The following is a 24,169-nucleotide window of genomic DNA, read 5'->3' as shown; positions in this document are numbered from 1 at the left end:
ACTGTAGTCACAATGTCCTTCCTGGTTCAAAGCAGGCAAGGAGGGTGTGGAAAAGCATAGGAATACTGAGAGCCAACAGCAAGTTCATATTTATTGAGTAATGTCCACAATACTGTAGCTGTTTGTACATTTGTAAAGTAATGCTGATCTTCTGCTGATTCTCATTCAAACAGGTGACGGTCACTGTAAAGCAACATTGGCACATGTGGGGTGAGGGGCCAGAGGTGACAGAGCTGTCCCCTCCTCTCCCATCGCTGACAGGGACTGCAGGCAAATGCCCTCTGTCAACACCACTGAGTTGCTCACAGTGAAACGCCCCCAGGTGTCAGTTCCATACAGCTTTGGCCCTTGCACACAGGGAAGGATGCAAAGTATCCCCACCCCTCAGTGATCCACTGCCGGCTGTCACTCAGGCTCACTGTCCACTTAGTTCTGGCTGGGAGAAGTGATGAGATCTGTTTGGACAACCAATGCCAGGAGAGCTTAGTATGAACTAGAGAGTCAACTGTACACTTTAAATAAAAATAAGGATATTTTAGAAGTACTTGAAACAGTGATTAACCAAAAAATACTGGGCTCTGTGATTATGATTAGTAATAAATATAAATTACTTAATGTTTATATATATCAATTTAAGTAGACTAATGTCACTCGATAAAGTCTGATCCTGAAGTGTAAAGCAGCACATTCTGCATGAATTTCAACATGAATATTTGCACACAGCCCATTCAGGTCCATAATTAAGCTAATACAAAAAAAAAAGGAAAATATGCTCCCTTTGGACAGAGAGTTTGAAACCATTCCTGAATCCATTCCAAACCTCCGAGATGAGCTGCTACAGCCACCCCTCACGGCGGCCAATCCAAGTCCTCGGGCAGCAGCGCTCCCTCCGCAGTGCACGCCAGTCCCCCGCAGCGCTCCTGCCCGCGGCAGTGGCGAGTCCCCCGCCGCTCGGGAGGGCCCGGCAGGAGCGGGCCGTGTCAGAAGAAGGTGGTGTCCGCCGAGAAGGCTCCCGCCAGCCGGAAATCCTCGCGGGTCAGCACGCTGTACATGCGCTGCGGCAGCGCCTTGGAGTAGGGGGCGGGCCGGGGCACGGAGGTGCGCAGGATCACCTCCCGGCCCGTGGGCGGGGGGAACTCCGACTGCACCCCCTGCCTGCGCTCCTCCTGCGAGCCCGAGCGCCGCAGCTCCTCCTCCAGCGGCGGCACGGCGGGGACCTGCGGCAAGAGCACAGCGACAGTGACAGGGCGGGCTGCTGCCTAACACTGGCATTCAGAAAACTCTTCTCAAGAGGCACAGAGGAAGATTATAAATGGGGAACACATCAAGAGGCCTTATGTGTACACAGAGCAAAGCATTAATGGGATGCTAGGAAATAAAGCGAACGTAACCAGATGGAGGAACCCTTGTGGATGGTGAAGCTCTGCCTAGATGTTTTGGCAGTGTGAAGCAAGGGTTGTGACTGAAGGGAATGGCCCCTTCTCAGCTCCCTCTGGCTACAGGAGGCCAAGGCAGCCTCCCTTTCAAAATCATCAGTGCCACTCCTGCAGTCCTGACAGTCACCTGCCTTTTCAGACTCCAGCACTGCTGCAGGATGGGCTTTTCATGGCCAGAGAGCCTTGCTGAAATCACACTGCAGAGCGAGTGAGACGCTGCACAAGCCCATGGCTGCTCATTGCCTCAGAGCTAGGCAGGAGCAACGCTGATGCCTGGATACTGGAAGAAGGGCTGGCATGCCCAAACATTCCCTCATTACATATAATGGAAACACACACCCCCACCAAAACCCTAATAGGGTCCTTCCTAATTCAAGCATGTACAACTCCACATTGGCAATGTCACTGAGGTGTGGAAGAAGCCACTGGCTGCCCCTCGTAGCCCCTCACTGCTGCCCCTCTGCTCCCAGCCCTCTCCCAGGAGCAGGAGGACCCAGCCCCGCTTGGATCTGCATGCTGTGCCACAGAACCCACCAGGGACAAGTGCCACATGTTCCCACAAGAACAGCTCGAGGAAACCAACAGAGAGGATGTTCCCTGTGCTACTCTTTACACAGTTACCCTGCTTCTTTCCCAAATATCTGTGTCCAAAAAGTTCCATATCTTCAGGAAGTACTAGTGTTGGGGATGCAGCATCCAGCTAATTGTTCATCACTACTTTCCCCCCAAAAAACAAACAAGTGGTGGCAACAGAGAAGAATATAAAGGCATGGCCAGATATTTCAGCATCAGAAAACATCAATACTCCTTTGAAGAAATGGTTTTTGCTTGGTTGGGTTTTTTTGTTTTGAGAGGGCTTTTTTAAGTTTTGGGGTTTTTTTTTAATTAAACATTTCTCTCTCTTTTCACTACATGTTATTAGGCTCTAAAAATAAAGTGTGAATGCAGAAAAACCATTCTGGAAACACAAAGTTATTTTTATGCTCAACATGTGAACACCAGTACAGACTAAATCTGGCTGCTGCACTCTATCTACCAGAAGGTTCAGCTCTATGCAGAGAAGATGAGAGGGAAAGGAGGGACAAAGTTGGTTACCTCATCAGGAGATTCAGTCAGCTTGGAAAGGGATGAGAAAAGAACCAGTGATGAAAGACAGAAACAAAGGCAAGTCAGAGGTGACTTACAAGAGGTTAGGAGGAGACTGTAGGTTTAAGAGACATCATGCATTCAACTTCCAAGAACATGCACTGGCTATCAGAATTTTCCTGAGAAAACTCGAGAACAGAACACATTATACACAGCTCACAGAGGAGTCCAGGTTCAAAAGGTAATGAACAAGGAATTCATTCCACTTCTATTTACCAAACATGAGTTATTTCTACTGAAATAACTCATGGCAGGTTAAACAGAAAGGGGGATTTGTAGCAAGTTGGTTTCTGTCCCACTAAGAATCTTAATCAACACTGACCATCTACTAGTGGGGAATACCTGTAATCCTGCTTTAGTTACTGGTGTTTCAAACAAACAAAACCCTAGAAATCTGCACCTATCCTAAGGCTAGAAACTTACTCAGTTTTGAAAACACTGCCTCTGTCTAAAGAGGCAAGTGCATACATGTGCAGATGCAGCACAATCTTGGGCTTTACAGGGGAGTCTGTGAGGGTGGCTGGTTGGCAGGTTCAAATTTGCAACCACATTTTCCCTAGAGACTGGAAGAATAAAAGAAATGGCCCAATTTTCATTCCTCAGAATAACCATGGTCTGTTTTCAGAATGGTCCTTTTTATGCTGAGTTGCAAAATAAGGATTATTACAAAAGCATCGATCCCTTTAAAGTGTTTAACACCCAATCACAACGTTTTTCCAGCAATTATTTCCAAATGGGATTTCAGGCTGCTACCTTGTTATTAATGCTGTAGTTAAATTTGAGTTAGAAAATCTGATGCTATGAACAGGTGTAATTCTGATAGAAACTGAAGGCTGACTGTAGTCCATGAGGTTTGGAAATCAATACTTTGATTGGCTAACTATTCCAAAGACTGCTTAAGAGAAAAAGGCAACATTTACATCAGTATCAGGAAGGGAAGGGTCTCCAGAAAACAGATGCAACACTGGCAATAGGCAAACTGAATGTAGAGTCCCACTGAAAAAGAACTGAAACTTCCTAAGCATGCTGGTTTCCACAGAAGAAATCTCAAGTATTCCAAGCATAAGCCTCAGTTTAAGAAGTTACTCCATAATATGTAATATTATGACCAGTTTCTCTACATTTCTATGTGAAACAATCAACACTTAATCTTGCTAAGGCAGAAATTTGTGCCATAACAGCATTACTGATGTTACCATTTCAAGTACATCAGGCATTACTGATACCTCTGTCTACCCAGCTGGCTTCAATTGTTTAACATCCCAGCTCACTCACTCTGGTCTTGCAAGGTTCTGTTATTGCCAAAATCATGTTGAACATCACAGAAAACACCTCAAGCACATTTATGACAATACATGCAGATATGCAGACAAAATACACTGGCACCATATGATAACTCATTGCCTCATTCTGGTTAAATCAGAAGTGTCTGCAGAGCGACCCAGAGCTCTCTCTTACCCTCTGAGCATTCACAAAGAGCTTGTGAATGATGCTGCCAGCAGGTCCTCTTCCTGCACCAACAACTGACACTTCTGGCTGCTCCAGGAGACTGTTTACAAATCTGATGGAACACATGATTGAAAAGGAAAAGGAATGTTTAATCCTCAGCCAGATCAAGTGTGCTGATCTAAACCTAGAGCTGCTTCCTGTGCCAAGGCCTTCACCAAGGATCATTTGCTTGGGGTGAGAACTGGCAGATTCTCTTGGTTCTCTATTCTGAAAGTTTATGGAAAAAATTCTCCTCTCAATTACCTAAGAATGGAACCCAGGCTCCTAAAGCAGATGTATAAAATCAACACGAAAGCCTCCATGGTGTTGGCCATGCAGAAGTATTCACAATGTGACAATTTTCTTTAGCACAAAGACATTGCTTTGGTCAGACACCACATCTCTGAACTCCCAACATGTACTGCACGAATGTCATCTCTCCCTCCCAGCACAGCAGCAAGAAATTAACTTGGGTTTTATAACATATTAGTCATCTTGAGCAGCAAGTAAATAATCTGACAGCAGGTAGTGATGCAAGGGAACATGCCTTGTCACTTCCCATTCAGAGCTCCTCAGTGATATGTTTCACATCAGTAAGGAGACAAGAATAAGAAAACAACTGTGGAAGGGGCTATTTCATTCCATAATATTTATAGAAAATACTAAATTTCTAGTCCTAATTTTACTGCTATGGTAACAGAGTTCATCAAATATACTTTTTATATACACACAAAAAAAAAAAAGTTAGTCCCCAGTACTGTTAAGACAAAACCAAATTCTGTTAAAAAAACGTGGACCAAATGTTTCCAAAGAGCTGCTTAACTGGAGGAGCACTGAGGGTACCCACACACATCATCTCTAGATAGTCCAGTAACAGGGATACCCAAATATGATTCCTAAGTATTTCTTTATTGTCACCATTTCCATCAGTCCTAAGTTTTGAAAGCACAAACAAGAGCATCAGAGGAAAAACAAAACAACACAGTGAAAAATAAGAATTGAAAAAAAACCAGTCACCTTTGTAGATCTTCTTTCTCCTCTTCATTTTCACATTTCTCTACCCCAAATTTTGCTTTGAGAGATCTTGCCCTGGCAATGATGGCTTCCACACTCATAATCTGAGCGATGATTTCCTGCAAGAGTTTAATAAAAGAGAAAATTAAAAAGTTGTCCTTTTAACATTCCCATGAACAGTGCAAAAGTCTATCAGGTTTTTAGCCACAGCCACTCCAAAAACCTTACTTCCAACTTCTTGTCCTCTGGACTGGGGAAACGTAGCACTTTGCTGGAATGGGCTATTATCTGCTTTATAATCTTCTTAACTGAAGATATATCTTCTAGTGCTTCTATTGTAAAGAAAGAAACAAAGTTGTAATTATTGCAGCACTGTTCCCCCTTACAGATCTTAGTAATTCATTAAACATTATTTACCTTCATCCTTTACCTTGAGTACAGCTGCATGGATGATGCAAGGCAGAAGATGCCTTGCAAGGTCAGCCGGTTTCTGAACTGCAAGGTAATGAAGCACCTGCAACATTAGAAAATTTACTATTTTAGTGATCAAAACTACTTCCCAAAGATAAGATTAACTAGGAAAGATTAATTCACAAGAATGGAACACCACTGTAAGACAGGACTTGAGAGGCAGTTTTACATGACTCCTCCCAACAGGTTAGAATGAAACTAAAAATAACTGTATTAGGAAACAAAAATGTTCCTAGCACATCTGCAGGTAAAAATCTGGTTTATTTACTAATAATTCGAAGAAATACCTAAGTAACATTCAGTACTTTTAGGTACTTCAAACACCCTCCTGTACAGCAGCAAGAATTTCCAGTCAACCCTAAGCCATGCACGAAACAGTTCAGTAACTCCAAAAACGCAGCACAAGGATCTGTCAGAGTTTAAATGCTGCAAGGGGAAGAAGGAATGGCTGCAGGGAGCATCACAGCCCAGACTGGCACCAGCTCAGAGCTTTCACCTTCTCAGCCTCCCTGGTGTCATCGAAGAGCCTCTTCTGCCTCCGTGCCGGGACTGGCTTTGCCGTCTCCCAGGCCTCCACCCACATGTTGCTGGGAATCTTCATCCGGGCACTCAGCTCGCCCTTAATGACTTTATTCCCCTTCTCATCAACCACCTCCTCCTCGATGTAGTCCCGAGGCGAGTACCACCTCACAAAATCCTCCAGACAACAGCCAGGATTAGCTGCCTACAGGGAGGAGAGGACAGAAAATTTGTTCCTGGAAAATCCTATGGACACGTGACAGCCTGGGTAGGAGGGCAATATGGTTTAGTGGGTAGAGCACAGAATAAGAGAAAACTCAGGGAATTCTTCTGTCCACAGTCATCAAACTGTACAGTAGGACAGAGGGAATAAGGCATAAACCAAGACAGTGGCAAGGGGTAAAACCCACATCCTCAGCAACAAAAAAAAATACCTTCTCATCACCCACAAAATACACATGCATCAGTTATTTCAGGCAAGCTCTAAATTAGGCTGTTAAGATTCTACCTGGCACCTGACACATGCAATAAATAGGAATTTTCACTAAGCTTATCCCATTAAAGACTGAAAGAATCACTGGGCTGCCTAAGTATATTTTCAGCACTGACTTTCCATCTTTTAACACTCCAGTGATAAAATTCCCCTTTTCTTCCTCTTTTAAAAAGGAACTTTAAAAATCTTCCCCAAACAAAAATAACTTCATTTTTCGTAGATGCAACATCACCACAATTAACTACATCCATAGGTCCAGAACATAAAAGGAATCCCAGTTTTCCATCTGATATACCTATGAAGAGTACACTTGTGCTTCAAATTATGGTTCTGTAGTTTTACTTTGAGATTTTAGATTTCTTGCACCATATAAATAGAACTTCTACATATACCTCATATGCCATGAGTCACTGTTAATAAACTGATTACCATTATAAATACTCTACAGCACATTATATCCTTTTACCATAAACACTGCAATAATTAAAAAGATACTTAAAGCTATTACAGAATCTCCAATCTTTTTAGTGTTGAGCTCCTGTGATGAGAGCAGTGGATGTGCTCTTGGCTCCCTCTGCAGAGCTCAGACAAGAAATGGAACAAATTACCAAAAACCACAGCTAGTCCAGTCCCAACCTGATGAAGAGCTGCTTTAATTCACAACTGATCAACTGTATGTTTGATGTGTTTTTTCCCTTCCCACAGACATTGTGTAAACTTACTGGGATGTTACAGCATAACAGATCACATCGTCATAGATTTTGAAATGTGCCGAGAGTTTTACCAGTATATTTTTATTTTCAACTTGAAACTAATTGGAAGCTGTTTTGTGGAAAAAAAAAAATTTAGAAACCTTCAGAAGCGTCCAACACAAGCAAGAGAGACAGTTTAATTAGGAAGAAAGCAATCTAATCTCCCAGAAGTGCCCAAGCAGTGCTACCTTGAAGGACTCCATGTCGGAGAGCAGGCAGGCGCTCTGCATGCGCGCCCGCAGGTGAGCGCCCTCTGCAGACGTGCCCAGCTTTGCCAGCACCTCCGACTGCTCCTCCAGCAGGTCCTCAGTCATGGGGGCTGGCTCCTGTGACACGGGAACACACAAGGTTACAAACAGCCTCTCCTGGACTCAGCCCTTAGCAAGGGAGAAGGAGCAGGAAGCTCCCTCTCACCACAAGTTCATTCTGCTTCATTTGTACTCAAAGGAAATTATCACAACTTTCTACTGATTTAACAGTTCAGCCTCAAGCTGTGCATTGGAAGAGAACACTAACAAAGAAACGAAACAGAAAATAACCTGAGAATGAAGTTAACAATATAAGGATATGTTGTTAAAATGCCAAAATCCAAGCAAAATACAGGAGGTGTTTGACTGGTACAATTTTGCTGAGATGGATGAAAATCTACCCAAAGCAATGCAGAAATTTTGCTGTTGATACTGTCAGCACATAATTAATTGAGAACACTTTGCCTGACTACTCTCTGCTCATATGTTTTACCCAAGCAAAGCGACATTAATTAGAAATAATTTCTCTCAGGAGAATGGAAACCACTGCATTCTTTGTACATAGCTGATTTCAAACTACTTTCTGTGACAGCACCACTTCCTGTTTCATCCCTAGTCAGTCTGGAGGAAAGCCTGTTGATGTCAGGTAACATTTCTAGTTGTTTGATGATAAACCTGCTTTAGAAAATGGCACCAAAACTGATGACTATGGCCTTTTAGATGCAAGCTGAGAAATTATAAAAAAACAAATACAGCAGCAAAACTGATCCAGTACTGTGCAAAGTCAGGCAGAAATCTCTGTGGTGGAAGGACCACAGCAGTTCCTATTTTATAGGAAAGAAAGTAAGGAGGGGATGGAAGATGCCTCAAGAACTGGAAATAAAAAGAACCCCAAACTCAAACAAACTCTCAAGTAAAACAAAGACCATGTGAGATTAGCAGCCTCATTAAGATTTAAAAATTAAAAACGAGGTCTTAGGTCAAGGACACTCAGCAATTTTAGCAACAGACAAGGCTGTAACCTGCAAACTACTCACAGTTTCACAATCCTAGGTATGAGCCACATTGTTTGTATTCTATTGCACATCTGGCTCAGCTCCTGCTCCCTCACCTGTGTTATTGGAACGTAGAGAGGCTCTCCTGGATGTAGCAGCATCAGTTTTCCATGTGGATGCAGACGACCTTCTGGTTTTAAGTTTACAGCCTCTTTGCTGCCTTCTTTTGCTCCTTTCTTGCCATTTTCCTGTCCATTTCCTTTAAGATCTTCTGTGTCACTGAGACATTCAAAATATTCCTCTTCACTGTCACTCCACGATTCCCAAGACTTGCCAAATTCTTTTTCCTTGTCAGGGTTATCTCCAGAGTGGTCTCCTCCTTTTGCACCATCACCAGAAGCACCACCAGGTGAACGATCAGACACGCTCCCCCTTTTCCCCTCATCCCTTGCTTTCTTCCTTTCAATGCAACAATTTAACATCTAACAAGTTAAAGGAACAGAAAAAAAATTGTTTAGCAATTATTTCCCTTATGGAGACAATCATACAGAAAAACTTGCAGAGTCACAGAAAAGGTCTTACAATTCTAAAAGATAACAATTCCACTGAACTTGTTGCTATAACAAAAATTTTCTCAAAAATTAATTCCACACCCAAAAAATACAAGCACAAATAAATCTACAACAACAATATATTTAGCTAATAATTGCTGTCATTTTGACAGTTTCCTTAGGAGAAAAATCATTCTTAAATTTGGGATATTTACCTGAAGTTTCTGATGCAGTAAACAGCATCTCAGATCTGGAGAGCCATTAGCTAATCTAACAAAAGGCAGAAGTGTAACCATTATCAATTATAAAGTTAAATCTTTCACACACATGTGGTCTTAAATCACATGAAATCTAAAAGAGTGACAAATACCCACACTGAACCCACCCCCACCATTTCAACTACACTGCTCTTCTATTGTCTCAGTAGACAAGCCCAGAATTTAAATTACATGTATTTCCCAGTGGTCATTTCAGGAGCTCAGAGATCACTCACACTAGTGTGAAACACCCTGCATTTCCTGGTCAGTTTTCCAATTGGAAGTTGAAAAAGTAACTGCTTTCAAACATGAACTAAGCATCTTTGACTGCACTTTTAAAACTGCAATGATACAGTGGAGTGACTGCTATATATTTCAGCTTCTATTTTATCTGCTAGTGTAACCATTTTAAAGTACAAACTAGTGATTAAATGACCAGTCTGTCACATTAACAGAAAACCCCAAACCCCAACCAAAATACTGCAACCCTAAAAGTAGGGTATCTTATTGCTCTACCTCATCTTGAGAGAGCCTTTGGTTTGGTCTGCCACAAACTCTGCTGCAGCAGACATAACCTGGAAGGGCTGGAATACCTGCAAAGGCCATTGCACCAGCAGGAACTTGGAAAAGCATCCTTAGAAGAAAGGTGAAACTACACCACACTAAGTTTTTTCCCCCACCCTCACTCACACATAGTGGAGTGAATCTCCAAACTGAGCTTCCCCAGGCATCTTGTAGTTTTCAAAGGAGGGCACAGATGCTTTTCCCTACTCCCTGCCCTTTCTTGCATTAAGGAAGCAGGTTAATAAAAACAGAGACAGCATTTGCAATTAAAACCCTCCAAAACTGTCTGTTTCAAAGTCACAGTGACTTCACTCAGTTCCTGGAACAAAGAACATTTTCTTTGACAAAGGAGCAACAAGAACAACAAATCTTACCCTGGAATAAGGTAGTTGTTCTCCCATCTGTAACGCATTTCCAGCACAAACTCTTGCCAAAGATGTGCCACTCCTTTGACTCCTCCATGGTAGAAGTTTATCATACAAAGGCATAAAGCTAATTTGTATGTCAGACTGTCAGATGGAGCAGACTTAAACTGACTGAAGAGATTCTAGGGAAGAAATAAAAGAAAGCAAGAAATACAGAAACAATGGCATTTTTTTTCAAAATCATGTGATCACTTTCCTGTTTGCCAATGGAAGCAGTTAAGCAACATTTTAAGCTTAAAAGATACCAAAAACTACAGTCTTTGGAAGAAAAAAGGAATTAGAAGGAAATTAAAATCATCACTATTTCTGCCTAGAGATTCCACAAAGATAAATTCCTCTTTCAGAAAGTTACATATTACAAGATGTAGGGCAAGCACAGCAAAGTCTTTATGAACACACTCTCAAAATTGCTTTCTCTTGTGTCACTCAGCAAAACTTACATAATCTTCATTCTCTGGAGGAGGATTGTTTCCTGCTGAAGTGCTGGCTCTGTTTTCAAACCCATCTGCGAGTTTGTCAGCAGCATCAGGAAATAAGAACTTGAAGAAAAAAAACATTAACCTTCCATCAGTACGGTTTTCCTGCTTTTCCCACTTTCTCCATAAACCTATTGCTGGCTCCATACCAGCAGTCCCTATAATTAAAACTGTTGGCAGAGTTCAGAGATCAGTTTTAGCTCACTTACAGTACACAGACTTATAACAACTTGGGCTGTCTCAAGAAGCTGATAAATGCAATTCAAATACTGGAACTGACATCAGATATCTTTAAATCTGCCATAGGCTATAAACCAAATGCATCAGTGGCAGCATGGAGTCCATGTACTCTCTGAAGAACCCCATGTGCATGGACAGCTCACTCACCAGGAGAATGGTGTTCAGCACATCATTGTTCAGAGGAGACTCATCCACACCTCTGTGCTTGCGGATCTTTTTCTTGGCACTGTGAACCATGTTTGTCACTGATAATTTGGGGATTGGGACTGGTGCTGGCTCTGTGAGCTTCGACAGCGCGTGGGTGATATCAGCAACCTCTAGCAAATGAAATAAAAGCAATCAGAACAAAATAAAACTCAAACACTAGACCATGTCTCTTTAAAAGTTCACCTGTCTTATTCACAGCCTATTTACCTTGTATTGAACTTTAACCCCTTGTGAACCAGAGCTACACCTCATCTGGCAGGTTCCATGCCTGACATTCACGGTTCTTGGCAAATACAAGCAGCAAAAGGAGGTCACAAATGAGTCACAGACTGTCCTTGATTTAATTCACCAAATAAAGTGTAGACTGAGCTGGCTGCAGACAGTGCCTGCTACCTGCTGTAGTAGCACTGCTACTGTGGAGTTACCAACAGAGTATCCCAAAAGCCTGCTGAAGACTCAGTGTTTAAACCTTGTTCTTACATCATATAAATAAACATACTGCAGGTAGCAAAGACTGCTCAGGCATATGCTAAAGCTTTAGATAAGTCTTAAATAAATCCTGTATTAATCACTGACCTCACATAGTGTAAGCACAATTCTGTTTTAGAGTCCTCAGGGAAATTTCTCAAATCAAAAGACTGGGTTTTTTTCAGAGTTGCTGCTGGTGAACTTTAGAATATCTCTTACAATAAACTGAATTAATATTGTTATAAGGAGAGCAGACAACTATAAGTGAATAATTAGATATAAGTGAATAATTAGCAGCAGCCTGAAAAAGCTCATCCTGGCAAACACTTCAGGAAAACTAGAGTTAAGAATGGCTAAAGAAACTGCATGTCAAGCACTATGAGTAATACACACACTCCTCGGTCTAACACCTTTCTAAGCTCTCTAGCAAGCTCCTTCAAAACTAAGATCAAGTATAACCAAGGAAAATACATTGATACAGGCCATATTTGGAGGGAAGAAGAGGTGGCAAGCAGCAGCAAGGAGGGGAAGGTTCACTATATACAGCAAGAAAAGTGAAAGAGAGGGACAGAGACATCAAAAAGAGGGCAGTATTTATATGGTTGGGATAAAGTCTGACTTGTTGGTCGGATAATTTGGGGAGTTTTCATTGTTTTTTTCCTTAAAATGGAGATGAGAGCAAAGCCTTTCAAACAGATTAAAGGCTCTCTAAACTGGTTGTTAAATATGTACCAGAGAGTACATCAAAAAGGAGAAAAAAATCGAAAAAAAACCAAAAATACATAAAGCTATACATAGATCTGATGTGTCCTCAAAACCAACTCTTGTACATTCTAGTAAAATTTTAAGCTTTTATATTCCTGTAAAAAGAAACAGCCACAACTATAACAGAGGCAATTGCCCCTCTGGATGCTAAACTTGCCTAGAATTCATGAGAAATTTCACCACGTTGCCCTGGCCAGAAAATTCCCAGGAGTATTACAGAGAATGTGCAAGAGTTATAAACACCTGAAGTCAAGACAGGGGTACAGGGAAGGTAAAATAACACAAACCAATTAAATACAAATAACAAAAATCAACTGGATTTTAGTTTTACCTCTTCCTTCCTCCTCAAATGCAGGCCTTCCAAGTATCTCATCAGTTGACTCCTTTCGACGGCAAAGCTTGAAGAATTCAGTAAGGAAGTCACCTGTAAGAGGAACAAAGCTTCTGAACTCAGCCAAAAATCTCACTGAGCAATGAGCCAACACTCCAAATTATGCTCCAAGGACAGTAATTTTTATCTTTTCATCTGAAAGAACATCTGGTTATTTGTTCTGAAGCACAAATATCTTAAACCACACAATTAAAGTTTAGGTGAATGCACACCCAGGTAGCTCTGGGCCACCTCTCCAGAGCACAGCTCTGTCTGCAGTTTAATCCACTTCTTCATCCAAAGCAGATGAAACTTGGAAAGTTCTAAAGCCCTCTTCCCCACAGGCTTAAAGGCAGGGACAGACAAGAGAGCACAGCTCTCCAGAAGTACTAATCCTCCCTGTCAAACAGGCTGATTGAACTAAGGAGATGGATACACGCAGAACACACTTAATAAAATGGGAAGATTCTAGGAAATCTAAAGTTTCTTAGAACACAGAGAAAATTCTTCATCTCTGGAACCTGGTGAAATAACAACAGCAATGAATTTCACGGTACACAGACACAGAATAAACTACAACAGAAACTGAAGTATTTGCAAAGCTTGTGTTCTTGAAAAAGAAGCCCAAAATACTGTCCACTCAAAAAAATAAGGGGAGTGAGGAAACAGAGGCCATCAGGTAATCAACAATTAAACTCTAATTTCATGACTTAGTAGTTTTTGTTTAAAAGCTGCAAGAGAAGACAGGAAATTCTGATCTCTTACCCAATAGACACTGAGGGTTATCTGCTTTTCTGACTCTCACAGACCACTGGGGTGCTTGAAGAGGATCCAGGTCACTTGGGGGAAAAAGAAAAATTTAAAAAAGAAAAAAAGAAAATAAAAAATTACAAGAAAAAAAAAAAGAAAACCAAATGCCAGTATAAGTATCCAAAAGATGAGTATCAAACTCTCAATAAATGTCATGTCATAACCAGTGAGATCACGGAAGCCACAATGGGCACCACACTACACAGGAGAACATGACAAACACTGAAATGCAAGCAAGAGTCCCTGTTCTCATGTATGTGCATGATATGAACAAGAAACACATGAGAACAATTCAGTTAGACCTGTCTTCCTTTAAAGTGTATTAATCTTGAAAACTCATTTCTGCATTAAGAAAGAAGGAAAAAAACCAATGGGGTTTATTGTTTAAAGTATCAGTACACACTTCTTCCTCTTTAGCAGAAAACCTGGATGATAGTTTTTGGGAGAGGGATGTCAAGCAGTGAATTCTTCTTACCTTACATCCTCCACTATCATCTTTACCAAGAAATATGCGATACACAAAATTTTCAAGTCTAACATGAGAATATGCTCAAAAACAGGGGCTTGTGTTCTGCTGAGATTACAACACAATAATATTTTCTCACCCAGAAATGCATTTCAGAAAGTTTTTTTCCAAATGAGATGTTCTACCAGCTGACATTAACATTCCTCAAAATGGGTTCTTTTTCACATGCAAAGCCACACAGTGTTTGAGATGACACTAAAATGCAGTAGTGAACAAAAAAAGCACATTTGTAGATATTTGCAACTCAGACAAAATACTTACGAATAAACATCATTGTCGACAATTATCCCTTCTGCAAGGTGAGGCCATGTTGTAGCTAAATGCAGCTCACTGAAAAAAACCAAGATTTCAGTCTTTCAGTGCTAGCAGAAAGTGTTCTCTCCATCACAGCTCATATTTTAAAAGGTATTTGTGATAGTTCATATTTGATTCCCTCTATGTATTTTGCTCTCCAGTAAGTTTTCTCACTGTATACATGAGAGCAAGTCCAACACTTGAACAAAAGCACATCGTTTCTAAGGTTTATCTTGAGGTATATTTCAACATAATAATTTCAGAGATGAATGGGGTACTGCAGAAGTTTGCAGTAAAAAACATAAGAGCTTGAACTATGAATATCATTAGTCAATTTTGCAAATGGTCTTATTTGCTATTAAACCAATACCCTTCATAGATGTTTCTGCTGTACTTGAATAATTAAAAATCTGTTGGACATGCTAAGTAGAAGGTAGGCAAAGCTAAGATTGAAATAACAAACCTTTAAGTCCTCTATTACGGAAGTTATAAAACAGTTTCCTGAACTCTTCTCTTACCTAATAGGATCTTCACAGGCACCAAATGGTAACTTCCCAAATTCCAGGCCCCCAACTTCTCCCCCAACTAGAGCATCTATATCTGGAAAAAAATCAACATGTTTTCCATCTAGAATTTATGGAACATTTGAGGCAGCATATCATCTTCATTTCACAGTAAAGACTGTAACATGTAGGATGACCAGACAACAGCAGAGCGGTTTAGGTAATTGAGCCAGGAAAACACAATCCTAACATAAAGTCAAAGTAATTGCTTCCAAGAGAAACTGGGAAGTAATCATGAAACAGGACATTCAGAGGGACAGATAAAATTATTGTAATTCATGTTGAGGGAAGGTTATTCCCTTGATACAGGCAATGATGATAGCTATGAAGACAGCCCTAAAGATTCAAGGTTGATACAAGGACAGACACAAAAGTGCCACAAAAATAATTGGGAGGGAAATCAGTTCTAAGCAGAAAAAGAAGACTCTGGCAGAGCAACTCTGCAGAGTGAAAAAAAAACTACTTTTAAAAGGTTTACAATTTTATCAAAAGAGGACTTAATCAAAAGATCTTGCAGATTCCATGTAATCCCAGATACTTATAAAGATGCCTCCCAGCATCCTGAGGAACTTCCCATGTCATATCTTTCAAATATGTAAATCAAAAACAGACAACCTCCACTGGACAAAAATTGAAGTGGATAATAATAATAATGTATTGTAATGCCATTATAATAATGCTGTTATAGCATCTGATCTGCAATTTTAACTGCATCTGGCAAACTGTTTACAAACAAAACAAGTGAGGTATTGGCACAGATAAAGTATCTGGATAACTTAACTACACAATTTCTTCTTCAGAGAAGAAAAAAGACATTTAAATTCTTTGGTTTTCTTCGAGAAGAGCTAATTGAGTGATGGTATATAAGTTACGGGCCTAGATCCTCCCAGGGAATATAAAACCACAACTGCATGTAGCAACAGCAGTAAAACGCTGTCCATTTCCAGTTTCTGCAACACACTTTGACACTGGCTCCCTTAGCCAGAATGCCCTAAAGGAGTAGAAGTTATTCAAACTGCTCAAATCAAGAAATATGACCAGAGTGATACAATTCATCCATGACAAACCAGGGATCCTGACTTAGTGAATAACTATGGCAAGGCAGAGAGAGACTACAGAAAACAAATTTTGTATCTGCAGAAACAATAAAAAGATAAAATCTGTGGAATTCATTTCCCAAGTTCTTTAGGTAAACTTGGTTAACGAAAGAGGAACTATCATTTAAAACAGCACTGATTTTCTCTCTCTAAAAAGCAGGACCCTCTTTAAATATATGTTCAACATACATTCCTTAGCTACAGAGCACACAGAATCAACCTCACTGCACATTTCTTCAAAGCGTAGGATTTTGATTAGTGTACTTTTTGTTTTTAAGCAAAGGAAAGCCAAACAATTAGATAACCAGACCAAGGCCACATAAGTTCTGTGTCTCCAAATGTACCCTAAATACTTCAAGCTTGTTATGTAAAACTACTACCAAGTCAAGAAAATAACTTGGGCATTTTACCTGTTCCTCCACCTTGTACCTAAAACATCATATAACTAATAAAATGGATGTTAAGGAGGAACTAATATCTACCTTTTTCCTATGGGTTTGTTTCCCTTTGAGAAGTTTATTATTTATTTTCTGCTACTACTTGTATAGAAATAGGTCTGTTAAAAACAAATCCTTGATTTTGATTTGTCCTCAAGGAGGACAGTGTCACTATCAAGCAACAATATGAGAGATCATTTTGAGAGTACCAAATGAGTAACTACTCGTTTTTCCTAAACAGCATTGCTATGGCATAAACTTATCACGTCTGTTCTAAATACTTTAAATTTAAGACTACATAATATTTCCCCCCCTTTTCTCTTTCATGCAAGGCTACTAGAACAAAAGACTTGTTCAGAAATTCTTCCTGCATTAAATTTAGTACTGTGTCAGCAACAATAAAAATCCAAACCTTTACCTCAAGTGAGGTCCATATATTATTTTCTGCTTTTCCCACTGTTAATAAATTTAAATAGTGAAGTATCAAAATAAGGTAGTTCATGGAAATAATTGACAAAAACTCCCACAAAGTATTAGCATGTATTAGAACCTGAATCCAAACACTTCCCTAAGAAATTCAGGGCAGAGTTCTTCTCAGATTCATAGTCAGTCAACCTTCTCACTCCAAATAGATACCACCATTTTAGAAACATCACTGTATTTCTGAATGTTGGCTAACCCTCATGTTTCCAGGCACAGGCCTCCCCAAAACACCCATCCCAGCCATGAGCCACAGACAACTTGAGAGCAGCTTTAAGCTGGCTCACCCATCATACAGAGTGGTATTGGACTGACATTACTTTCCTAGTAATGCAGAAAATATTTTAATTCTTCTGGCAAGACACACAAACATTTTCTTTAGCATTGACTGTTTATCTGAAAACAAGTTATTCTGAGGACACAAGTCTCCTACCTGGTGGCTGCTGTGGCCAGAAGTACTGCTGCCAGTCCTGGAGCACGTACGTAAGGCGAATAGCCATGCTAACTGGAGGCAGGGGTGTTAAAGGGCAGCCCTTCAAAATATCAGAGAACAAATTCAATGTAAAGAGTAAATCCTTCCAAACACTCTAGGGCTTGAACATAAATTACATATAACACCAGTTTTACACTTACAATCTTGGTTTTGAAGATGTCCAGCAGCCCTGATAAATGGGTGTACTGGCTCGGCACCTTGCGCAGATGAACCATCTCGAAGTCGGTGCGAACACCCGGGCCCTGGCACTCCCCCACGTACATCCGGCGCCACTTCTGATGGATTTGCACAAACAGTGGCACCTGACTATAAAACAGGAGTACTTAAAATGTCCTGCTCTCTTGTAGTCTCTAAAACTAGCTGAATATTCTAGCATAATTTCAACAAAATGTCACCCTTTAGAATATACTTTCTCTTAGAGGAACACACTTTAAAACACTTAATAGGTATCACAGAAAAATACTGTTAATGTCATCATTAAACGGAATGCCTAACAAATTGTCAAGTCAGTCACAACCCTATCCAAGACTTCACTTACCTCATTTTCAGTCTATATAATTTTTGAGGAAGATTAAGAAGCTATTGTTACTACACATAGGGAAGAAACTCTCTTGCAAAAGTGGTGTTTTATCAATTACCAATTATTTCAACAACTTCTAGCAGCTTTAAAGGCCTGTAAGGTTTTTAAACAATAATGAAAATAAACAAAACATTGATTCAATCTTTATACATGGGGATTTTTTTCAATCCTTCTCTAACAGTATTACAGTGCAAGTTAAAAAACCTCTGAATGTGTGTCTTGGGGTGACTTTATGACGTGTATCCCATATCGCTGCCCTATGCCCAGAAATTAATTTTATGCCTTTCTATGCCTTTAAACTGAGCCTGAGAGGGGGGAGAGAAAAAACCAAGCAAACTCTTCAAAGCAGTCTGCAGTTTGTTTTCATGTTTCAAGGACACAGAGATACAGACTCCTCTTGCTTCTAACAGCAGCGGCGGGAGCGGGAGGAAGCACCCGGCTTGCTTTCTTTCTCAGCTGGCTTTCGGGCCCTTTTTCTCCAGAGAGAGACAGAGTTGAATTTTGCTTTCCTGGGATTTTGGGGTTTTTTTCCCTTCTTCTTTTTTTGGACTGTTTCAACATCAGAACACATCTGGAGAGTTCTCCACCAAGGCCTGGAGGTGGGCCCACCCCGTCCCAGCTCTGAGGAGGGAAGAGAGAGGCTACCTATGGAAGGACTCTGAAATTTCCCCAGGTTTCTCTCAGCAGAGTGAGAGGTTTTATTATTTAGCATTATTATCCTCTTCTGGTGTGTTTGTTAAATAAATAGTTTTTCTCTCTTTCACTTTCCTTCAAGGAAAACTTCTTTTTTCCTGAACCTGGTGGGGGGAGGGGTGGTTGTAACCTGCCTTATCTCAGAGGATATATTTCCAAATTTGCCCAAACTGGCACAATGTGTCCTGCTAACAGTTTAATACTTTTTCCTCACAAATGCAGTATGCTAGAGTTTTACTGGGACATGTAAATAGGTTTATGCCTTCACCTACCAGCCAGTGTTGCCCAGCGCAATGGAAATGGAACTCAGCAAAAGGTTACACTTGGATTCACTAACAACGGCGTCGTTATTTGCAGCCGGAGCAATAACCACAAACTCACGTAAGCCGTACCTTGAGAGACAAAGAGAAAAAAGCACATGTCTAGTCTCTGGCATGCCAGCTGAAATACAATTTTTAAAAAATACTGTGACCTGGAGAACCTAATTGTTACCAACAGATTGTGGAATCTGTTAATTTGATCCAAGTACCTCTTTTTTTAGAGAGGTCAAGAACTGAGTGGGCATGGAACGCTGCAGATCCTGAAATCACAAACTACCTGAGCTTAACAGCATTCCAACACTGTAATGTGTTTGACTGGGAGGACTTCCAGGTCTAGCAGTCCTGAGTTTTTCCAGTTTATATTAATAATGACTGAAAATGTTTATACACAAAACCAATCTCTCTAGAACCAATGCTATTATGTGCTCAAAATTTGCATTACTAAGAATGTAGTTGCTGCTTCTTAAGGTGGTGCAGCTTTCCCTTTTAAGAATGCACATAAATATTACACATATAAAAGCTTAAATATGAAGTTGAGACAAGTCGTTTACCCAAGTAAAGACAGGCCCGCTGTGGTGGGCTTTTTTTGCACTCTTTTCTTGTGTCCAGTACAAAGAATCATTTTACTTAAGTTTTAACTTTGACTTGAAAAAAAAATATATAACTGACTGTGCCAGATTTTCCAATTGCTATGCTCATTTGCAGTAGAGATGAAAGGAACACACATACCATCTCACCAGACAGTGGGCTCGAGGAGGAAAGTCATTGTTCATGCACAGCAAGTCCTGCATTGGCAAAGGAAGGGCATCTGTGACAAAAATTGATACATAATCAATGTACCACCACTTCCAGCTCACTTACAACTGGCTTGTATTAGCACTGTGTGAATGCAAAGCAAGCTAAAAGCAGAAATGTCGGATCACACTCATCAGACCTCAGAAACTCCCACACAGACACAAATCAGCACGCTGTGGACTCCACATTCTGACACTGTCTTTTGTCATTATCCTTACAGCCATGGAAGGGAAATATCAGGTACCTTCTCCCAGCTCTTCTTTCCCATCTTTGTCACTGAGTTCTTGTACAAGATAATGATGGGTTACCGAGAATTTGAAGTCTGCAAATGAAATTTCATCCGATTTCTCTTCCCATGTTCCTGTGGTGAATACACCCTGCATATAAAAAAGGAAATTATCCCATAAATTTAGGTTAACATTCATTAATCTTTAAAAGTATATTGTCTACATGATCAATAATGTTTATTCATGTTTTTCTACTGCCTAATAGCTAAGCATGATTTAATTTCAAAAGCAATTCTCAAAGCTCTTCATATATATATATAAAGGTAGTTGGATGTTAAAATCCATGTTGCCAATAATCGTGTTCATTCCAAAGAGCAAATATCATCTTGCAGTCTTCAGAACTGTATGGTAGTAAAGATTTGCATCCTCCCATTTGCAACTACACATCTGAAGCATATGCACCCTCAGCTTTGCCCAGAGACAGCAGTTTCCCATCTGGGATTTTATCTGTATCTAAACCATTCTGTGCAAATATTACCTTGATATTTACTTTCACTAACAAATGATAATTTTTATCTATAACTTACAAAACATCTGTAAGGATAATTAATGTTTTAACAAAAATACAGCATGGGAATGTCTAAGAAAATCAGCATCACTGCTCTTACTAAAACAAAGCAACTTGGTCAACCCTTTGATCTTAAAGGGTGTTAAGAAGAGAGCTCTGGTCTAGAAAAGAAAACATGTAGGAATACAGGGACAGCTAACTTACAGTTCATTAGATAACATGAGTTTTTATTCTAAATACTCTCTACCTGACTAGAATGAAAAGCAATAAAAGTCCTCTGGAAACACAGCAGCCATTCCATACAAACCAGCTGAATTTATCTGCATTACTATGCAGAAGAGATCAGCAATTTCCTCTGCATTTCACAGGACTAAGAAAGCATCACAAAGGCTCTAATTAGACTCTGAAAAAAATCTCTCCCATCTATGAGACACTCTGAGTCACAAGTAGCACTGTGCAAACCTCAGCCTGTAGGAGAGGTGCGACAAAGACAGGACAAAAAGATTCCTTAAGTATTTAGAGCAGCTTCAAGCACGTTTCCAGATTCAAACTGAAAATAAAAAAAATCCACCCTATGTGAAGATGCGCCTTTGTCAAGGAAACAGCCTGTTTGGCAGATGGGCCACCAAAGAATTTACAGCAACTGTTTGTCAAATTGACACTTCTACAAGTGAAATTCACCAATAAAGTCATTATCTGCCACACCTAAGAAAACAGTAATAGATGAAATACATGTGTGCATTATTGTATTACTAATTAGCAATTCAAATGCTACAGGAAAATTCAGAAGCAGTAACTGACCTTCTCTAGAGGCCTGCCTGAAGAAACCCCAATAAGTTTCCAGTCATTCAATACTTCTTCTATTTTTGAAATAAATCTATTAGGGAGGGAGAAAGGCATTAATATTTGCTAAACATTAAACTTGTATTATAATTCAGTTACATAAAAGCAGGCAATATGTTGTCCTACTGCACTACAGAATTCCTTAAAAACCCTAAAGAACAAACAAACAAAAAAACCCCACAAGTATCACAATAAGGCCAGAACAATTGCTTCCTTGTACAAATAAAACAGTCCTCCTATGCTTAAATTTCATATGACAGTTAACTTTTAGCAACTGCTATGAGCATCTTTTGACTGTTTTAAGAATCTCACCTTTTTATTTTTCTGGTATTTCAGCATATAACATTTAACTCCTGTTTCACTGTTCACAGATAAATAAGCATTTGTGACAAAATTATACACTACGTTCAGATTTAAAGCGCAGCATTTTTAAATTTCTTGTCTCCTGTCAAAAACACCACCACTGGAAAAAGCACTTAGAAAATAATACATTCACAATGCAAGAGCGTTCTTCACCTTAAATTTCTTTGTACATTGTTCTGCTAACTTTTAAAGGCTTCAGCTACGAGATGGCTGTCTTAATAATCAGACAACTACTTCGAAAACACGTAAGCCTTCTAAATGTATATTCTAATCCCTTGCAAACAGGTATTAAACCAGACCTTTCACTAAGTTCAGAAACAGCTCGACTAGAGCCTCTTAACCCGCCCCTCGGCCGCAGCCTGAGCCTAACGCGGAGCAGCCGGGAAAAGGCTGCGGGTGCTCCCGGCGGGAGGCTCCGGCCGTGCCGCAGGGTCCGGCTGTCCCCGGCAGGAGCGGCCGGGCCGGGCCGGGCCGGGCTCGGCGGAGCCCCCGCGTCACCCCGCGCTGAGCGAGCGGCGCGCCAGCACCTACCTCTCCCACTCGGAGGCGGTGGTGAAGTCCGTGATCTCAAACACCTCCGACTCGGGCTACAGGGAGAGAGGGGGAGAGGCGGTGAGCGGAGAGCGCAGGGGGAGAGAGCGGGACAGTCGGGAACAGGAAAAGAAAGAGAGGAGCGGGACAAACACTCACTTCACTGTCCGCCGCCATCTTGCGCTCCTGCCGCCCCCCCCCGCAGCGGCGGAGGCTGCCGGGAACGTGGTGGAGGGCGGTGCCTCCTCAGAGCCTGGAGCTCCCTCACAGCCCATTCCTCCTGGGCTCCCTCGCAGTCCGGCTCCTTTCGCGCGGCCTGGCTTCCCCTCATGGCTCGTCCCGGCGGGGCTCACGCACAGCCCAGCTCTCGCCTCCCTGGGCTCCCCGCCCCGCATCCCTCCCTCCTTCCCGGCTGGCTGCAGCCCCTCACGGAGACGCTCACGGGCGCAGTCGCTTCACAACGGCGCGAAGCCGAGGCGCGGGCTGCTCCCACAGATTCTCCGGCTCCATCAGGATCAGCCGAGACGGGCTCCCTCAGATGTACGAGTAATACAGCCCTTGTCAGCCAGCCGGGGGCTGAGGTCTCCCCCAGGACTGGTGTCCCTGTTCCCGCCTAATCCGAAGCCTTTCCCCTCGCTTGTATCGCGGGGGACGGCGACAAATCCCTCTGGCATCCAGCAAAGCAACTCCCTTAAACACCCTTTTAACTCAGCTTGAGCCCCACTCTACCTCTTTATCCCGTCTCGTCCCTTAGCACACTCTATTACTTAAAAAAGAAGAGGAAATAGCCTTAAAATCTGCGGCTAGAAAGGAGATTACAAATATTCGGGAGAGCGTTGAAATGAGGGAACTGAGTGCGAAGTTAAAATGACGTGGAAACATATTAGCTACTAAAAGCATAAATGGAGGCAAACAGAAATAGGGTTTGGTTTGTGTGCTGAGAGAACTTGTGATGGGAGTTTAAAGTGCTGCCGTTTAGCTCGGCTGTGTTTGTTTTCAAAGGTCACTGCTGCTCTTTGAATTAAACTCCTGCAAACCAAATTCCCCCCGGGGTGAGGGAGTTACCTGGGCGACATCGCGTAAACTCACCAGCCCCGCGTACCCGGAGCTGCCTGCAGAGGCGACTGCCTCTGGAATGACTTCAGTGTGCTCCGCACCCTGGGAAACAGCCGAAAATAAAATCCAAGTGTGTGTAATTGCTGTCGAATTCCTCGTTGCCCAGCAAAGGAAGGCAGCTGCGAGCAGAAAATGCTCTGTAACTTCCCTTTGGGTTGCTGTGCCTCTTTCACTCTTCGCTGCTGAAGAACCAGGTAAGATTTATTTTATGCCTTTTTACCGAGCAGCCCCTGTTATTATTTTGAAGGGGTTTTTTTGTGTATCCAGAGAAAATGGAAAGTTTGTAGAAGTTCACCATCTGACTCTTAACAGGCGAACCTAATGGGATGAACATTGTAATGGATTATCTGGCCTTTAGCATGAGACATCGAGAGTGCTGGCTGCTATAGCTACTTCTATAGCTAATTCCACTGTCTTAATTTGTATTCTTGTCACTTGAAAAATTGAAGTTCGCTATGTTTTTCAGGAGGACTCCCAAATAGATCAAAACTATTAACTGGGATTAATTTTCTTTTAAGAATTAGCTTTCTGGAATTTCAAAACTCGCA

General features: G+C 41.3%; 1 protein-coding gene across 3 annotated transcripts; it reads right to left on the bottom strand.

The window, feature by feature from the left end:
* Positions 1–71: 71 nt before the first annotated feature.
* Positions 72–22,768, bottom strand: RAB3GAP1 (RAB3 GTPase activating protein catalytic subunit 1). 3 transcript variants are annotated; one of them, XM_069021241.1, is made up of 24 exons: positions 22,665–22,765; positions 22,506–22,561; positions 21,570–21,645; positions 20,218–20,350; positions 19,908–19,986; positions 19,131–19,250; positions 17,726–17,891; positions 17,526–17,625; positions 15,034–15,115; positions 14,483–14,551; positions 13,651–13,724; positions 12,847–12,939; positions 11,223–11,392; positions 10,800–10,898; positions 10,309–10,481; positions 9,329–9,383; positions 8,679–9,044; positions 7,508–7,645; positions 6,052–6,279; positions 5,502–5,598; positions 5,313–5,416; positions 5,088–5,203; positions 4,041–4,143; positions 72–1,217 (listed from the first exon to the last, which is right to left on the bottom strand). In XM_069021241.1, the coding sequence occupies exons 1-24, from the start codon at positions 22,680–22,682 to the stop codon at positions 981–983; spliced, it is 2,952 nt and encodes a 983-aa protein (XP_068877342.1). In that variant the 5' UTR covers positions 22,683–22,765; the 3' UTR covers positions 72–980. The 3 variants fall into 3 exon arrangements, with proteins under 3 accessions (XP_068877342.1, XP_068877343.1, XP_068877344.1); XM_069021242.1 differs by lacking the exons at positions 21,570–21,645; positions 22,665–22,765; XM_069021243.1 differs by lacking the exons at positions 72–1,217; positions 4,041–4,143; positions 5,088–5,203 and having other exon boundaries at positions 5,330–5,416; positions 5,515–5,598; positions 22,665–22,768.
* Between the last annotated feature and the right edge of the window lie 1,401 nt (positions 22,769–24,169).

This window comes from Aphelocoma coerulescens, chromosome 7, assembly GCF_041296385.1.
Source record: "Aphelocoma coerulescens isolate FSJ_1873_10779 chromosome 7, UR_Acoe_1.0, whole genome shotgun sequence".
NCBI lineage: Eukaryota > Metazoa > Chordata > Aves > Passeriformes > Corvidae > Aphelocoma > Aphelocoma coerulescens.
The sequence above is the reverse complement of the archived record's forward strand: the minus strand, read 5'-3'. Positions and strand labels throughout refer to the sequence as shown.